This window comes from Nomascus leucogenys, chromosome 9 (assembly GCF_006542625.1).
Source record: "Nomascus leucogenys isolate Asia chromosome 9, Asia_NLE_v1, whole genome shotgun sequence".
In the NCBI taxonomy this organism is placed as follows: Eukaryota; Metazoa; Chordata; class Mammalia; order Primates; family Hylobatidae; genus Nomascus; species Nomascus leucogenys.
The window spans coordinates 62220973-62226515 of NC_044389.1; the positions used below are offsets into that span (position 1 = coordinate 62220973).

The 5543-nt window shown below is 37.4% G+C and overlaps 1 protein-coding gene across 1 annotated transcript; it reads right to left on the minus strand.

The window, feature by feature from the left end:
• Window positions 1-616: 616 nt before the first annotated feature.
• GK2 (glycerol kinase 2) lies at window positions 617-2550 on the minus strand. The gene has a single exon (XM_003265801.3). The coding sequence runs from the start codon at window positions 2462-2464 to the stop codon at window positions 803-805; it is 1662 nt and encodes a 553-aa protein (XP_003265849.1). The 5' UTR covers window positions 2465-2550; the 3' UTR covers window positions 617-802.
• Between the last annotated feature and the right edge of the window lie 2993 nt (window positions 2551-5543).

Genomic DNA, 5543 nt, shown 5'->3' on the forward strand with positions numbered 1-5543 from the left:
CAAAATGTATATAGCTGTTTACCTTAAAGTATTTAGGACCATCCATGTTATAATCTACTGACTACAAAGTACTTTTAACTTATAAATGAGCTACTCTATATGACGTAGACATGATATAAAAAAGGGAAATAATGTCCCTGTCCCTCTAGGATTCACACAATAATTCAGTAAAATGGTAATTAGTGAGACCATGTAAATTGTCTGACAAATTTCAATTTGGCAAATATTTTTCAGGAAAATATCTAAGCTATGAAAATACTAAATTCTATTGTAAGAATTTAGCAAATATTTCCATTAAACATTCAGTGAAGATGTAGTCTCTCTAATATGTAGAAAGGAGGACTTGTAGCCTATTAAAAACAAGAATAACAATGACAAAAAGTCCCTTAATGTTAGCAGATTAATTACAGCTCTTAATCAAGTGTGTGTAACACAAAGAACCAAATCTAGGTCCATAAGTGTTAGAGGATAGTTGATAAAAAGATTCCATGAATAGAATCTGAATAGCCTATATTTTAGAAAGTATGGGGCAGAATGTTATGGCAACGGAGGGCGTCAGCCTTCAAGATGGCTGGCCCAACCCTAGTCGGTGTTAAAAACACACACCCAATATTTCTACAGTGCTCTTCTAACATATTTTCTTTATTTCAGGTCACAAGTCTAGAGTTTGCATGGGTCATGTAGCAAGTGGTTTATAAACAAAATCAGAGTCTATAATAGTGTCATTATATTAAGAGGCAGAACTGCTGTATGCTTTCATTATGTAAAATGTTTACACCTTGGGACTCCATGGCTGGTATTATTATGGTACACCCGAGATATATCTTGCTCCAATTAGCATTACCATGCTACTCACTATAAAAAATCCCAAAGGCAGACTAGAGAAGATAGAAGGATCACCACTTTTAGGAGACTGACTGGTAACCCAACCCATTGACTTCATTACAGCTTTCTTCCATGTGGCATAACGAATTTCACTTTCTGTGGCCTGGATCTGTGGTTCAAATCGTTCCATCCTGAGAACTGACAAAGCCTGGGGTTCAAGGCTCCAAACGCTTACTCCCTCTGCAGCCCCTGCTGCCATGGCAGCTCCTAGTGCGGTTGTTTCCGGCATAAGGGGTTTTATTACTGGAATATGCAGAATATCTGCTTGTAGTTGCATAAGAACTTTGTTGTTGGTCATTCCTCCATCTACCTGCAAATGACGAAGTGGAATTCCACAGTCACGGTTCATGGCTTCCAAAATCTCTCGGGTTTGGAAACAAACAGCTTCTAATGCAGCAAAAGCAATATGACATTTATTGGTAAACTGAGTGAGACCACAGAGTATCCCTCTTGCACTGGGCTCCCAATAAGGTGCATATAACCCTGAAAAGGCTGGGACAAAGTAACAGCCATAAGAAGTTCCTACTTCTTTAGCAAGTTTTTCAATGTCTCCTGAGGTCTCTATAATTCCAAGATTGTCTCTTAGCCAACGAATAACAGCACCTGCTATAGCAACAGAACCTTCCAGTGCATAATATGCTGGCTTCTCTCTGCCTAGTTTGTAAGCTACTGTGGTCAGAAGGCCATGTTCAGAAAACACACATTTACGACCTGTATTGCATAGTAAGAAGCAACCTGTTCCATAGGTGTTTTTGGCTTGTCCTTCCTGGAAGCACATTTGTCCTACTAATGCAGCACATTGGTCCCCCAGACACCCAGATATTGGCACACCTTCCAGGGCCCCAGTTTTAATTAGGCCATAGATCTCAGAAGAACTGAAGACATTTGGAAGAAGGTCCATTGGAATTTCAAAAAAGTCACAGAGCTCTTTATCCCATTCCAAAGAATGGATATTAAAAAGCATTGTCCTACTTGCATTTGTTACATCTGTACAATGCACACCTCCATTAACTCCTCCTGTCAAACTCCAGATAAGCCATGAATCAATGGTACCAAAAAGAGCTCTACCTTCTTCAACAGCCTTTTGGACATTTCTCACATTTTCAAGCATCCAACGAAGTTTTACTGCACTAAAGTAAGTGCTGAGTGGAAGGCCTGTCTTAGACTTGACGAAGTTACTATTTCCTGGAATTTTTTTACTAAGATCCTCAACAGTAGTCTGGGTTCTTAGATCAAGCCACACCACAGCATTGTAGAGAGGCTCTCCTGTTAACTTGTCCCAGATTACAGTGGTTTCCCTCTGATTGCTGACACCAACAGCTTTTATGTTGGATATATCAATATTCAGTTCGTCAAGTTTCTCACACGTTCTCTCTATACACTCATAGACAGACTGAAGAATTTCCTTAGGGTCTTGTTCCACCCATCCTTCTTTTGGGAACTCTTGTGTTAATTCCACTTTATGATGACTAAGTAGTTCCGCTGTTTTTGAATTGAAAACCAGAAAGCGAGTGGAGTTGGTGCCCTGGACCACCGCTCCCACCAACGGCCCCACAGCTGCTGTCTTCGGGGCTGCCATGACACCAGTAGGTCGGCTCAACAGCTCTGGGACCGTTTCCCAGACGACGGTGGTGTTGGGGGCAGGGAGCGCAGCCAGTCAGGAGCACAAGGTGCAGGCGCAAGGCAACGTTTGCCATTTAACTGGCGCGGCGCCTTCTCACCCCACCCCTCCAGCCCAGGCCTCACCTCCAGCCACTCAGTTGTCTTCTAAGATTTAAGTTTTTTTTTTTTTAAATCATATATTTATCCATGTAATTACAGTTACCGGTGTTCACTCTTTTGTGTGGATCTACATCGCTACGTTATCATTTTCCTTCTTAGTGCAGGTCTGCTGGAGATGAATTCTTCCAAATTTGAGCATCTGAAATATATTTCATAGTGATATTCAAAGGTATTTTCTCTGGGTATAGAATTCTATTTGACATATTTTTTCTTTTTAAGTTTCAGGACCTCGGAGCTGTTGCTCTACCATCTTCTCTCTTGCTGTTTCAGGTGGGAACTTTGCTATTATTTTTAACATGTCTATTTTTCTCTATCTTTAGGGTTTTTCTCTTTGTCAGTGGTTTTGCCCAGTTTTATCATGAAGTGTCTTGGAATAGTTTTCTTATTTTCTTTGCTTGGGGTTTACTGAGCTACTTGAATCTGTAGGTTTACAGGTTTCATCGACTTTGAAAAGCTTTGGGCCCATTATTTCTTCAAATGTGTTTTATTCTGTCTCTTCTGTCCCTTAGGGACTCCATTGATGCCCTACTCACTATAATTACCTTTTCTCCCTGTGCTTGATTTCAGATAGTTTCTGTTGCTATCTCTTCAAGTTCACTAATCTTTTCTTCTCCAATATCTGCTCTGCTATTAATTCATCCAGTACATTTTTCACCTCACATATTGTAGTGTTCATCCCTAGAAGCTCAATTTGGGTTTTTAAATAGCTACTTAACTTTCTGAACACATAAAATACAGCTAGAATAACTTGTAATTTCATTTTCTGCAATTCTAACCTCTGTGTCAGTTCTGGTTCAATTTTGATTGATTGCTTATCTCCTTATTATGGCTTGTATTTCCTGTTTCTTTGCATGCCTGATAGGTTTTAATTAGATGCCAAACATTGCGAATTTTGCCTGACTGGGTGCTTAATATTTTTGTATCCCTACAAATGGTCTTGAGTTTTGTTTTGGGATGCAAATAAATTACTTGGAAACAGTTCAATTCTTTTGCGTCTGCTTTTAAGATTTCTTAGATGGCACAAGGATAGTACTCAGTCTGGGGCTAATTATTCCTCTTCACTGTGAAGAGATCTTTCTATGTACTCTACCCAACACCCCTGACAAATGAGGCTGTTTGGAACAGTAATTCCTCCCAGCCCTGAGTGACCACTGGATACTGTTATCTCAGTCTTTCCAGGTGCATCTTTCGTTAGCCTCAGTAGTTTTCTCATATATGTGCACTGATCAATATCCAACTGAATACTCACTGGGGGACCCTCTAAAGCTCTCTGGAGTTCTCTCTCTGTGCAACTCTTTTTTTCTCCAGTGCTACGCCTGGCAGAGTCTAGCTTCTTTGGTTTCTCTAGGCTCTCAGCCTAATCTCCTTGCAATAGGTTTCCACTGAGTTTCAGTTGGGTTCCCTGTCTGTGCTGTTGCTTCAAAACTCTCTCAAGAAACTAAGCTGGGGAAATCATAATAGTCATGTGACTTGTTTTTAACCTCTTAGAAATTACTGCCTTTCATTCCCTGATATCCAGCATTCTGTGAACTGTTGTTTTGTATTTTGCACATTATGTGAACTATTTCATCTATTTTTTCCATTTTTGATTGTTTTAGATGAAAAGGTAGCTCCAATCCTTTTTACTACATCTTGGCCAGAGTGGAATTCCACTAAATGGAAACTTAAATTTTCAGATTAACTGTAAAGTTGGTGAATAAAGATTTATTTAATCATTAATTAAAATATATTGAATATGCAGTCAATGAATGGCAATTTTCTGTATTAGGGCATAGGCTACATTTCTGAATTAGCTCAAGGATAAGGCCCATTTGTGTTTGGTAAAACCAAATAGAACAAGATAGAAAATAACATAAAAATTAACTGTGATATTGTTATTTCACTATTTTAACTGGGTCATATTTTTTATTTAAGCAAAAACCCTTCAGGAAATATTATGAAGTCTGAGAAAGAAAGAACATCGAGACTTAATTTGCGAAGTAAGGTATAGAAATTATTAAAAACTGGATCAGATTTTCCTGGTTGTATCTTTGTTTTTAAAATTCTATCAAAGATTTTCCAAGCAAAATTGTAGAGGCAACATTTACCCATATTCCGGTTAACCATAACATGTCTGCATTTTCATGGAACAAGTTTGTATTTACATTGTTTTAACTTTTTTCTCTCCAGGTCTTTGGCAAGAGTAAACATTGTGTGTATAGATTAATATACGCAATAAAAAGATTTGACCCAAACCTTCTTTTCTACATTCCCTTTCTCCGTTCACACCAATATTTACAAACAAATGTTTCTAATTCAATTAGTTTTTGAGTCTGGGAATACTTTAAGTATTTTGTCTTCAATACAAATACCTTATTTATAAAATCATCTGTTCTGCTTATAAAGAACTGGCTTACATAGTAGTTTCACTGATAATAAATTGTAGCCACTAAATAATCAGATAATAAGTGTCTCAATATAGTTTAGAAAGTTTACCAAATTGAAATAACTTCCTTAGAGTAATTGCAAACTACTGATGGGTTTAACCAAAGCTGATAAACAGTATTTTAAACAAACAAACGAAAACTAAGGAGCTTAAATGAAGTCCACTACCTTCTTTATTTCAAAAACAAAACAAAACAAAACCAACTAAAGTTTTTGTTGTCTATAATAGCTTCTTTATATTCTAATGTAGGATTTAAGCACTTCTGAAATATTTGCTGGCACTACCTTCTTTGTGAAGGCATTCAATTTTACAAGAAAATTGTTATTTCATTTGTATTCCACAAAATCATAAATGCTTTAATGGTGAACATACTATTCAGAATAGTCCAAACAACAAAAAAAAATATATCAGGGGATTTTCTTCAAGAAGTCTTTTATTATGGGATTGTTAA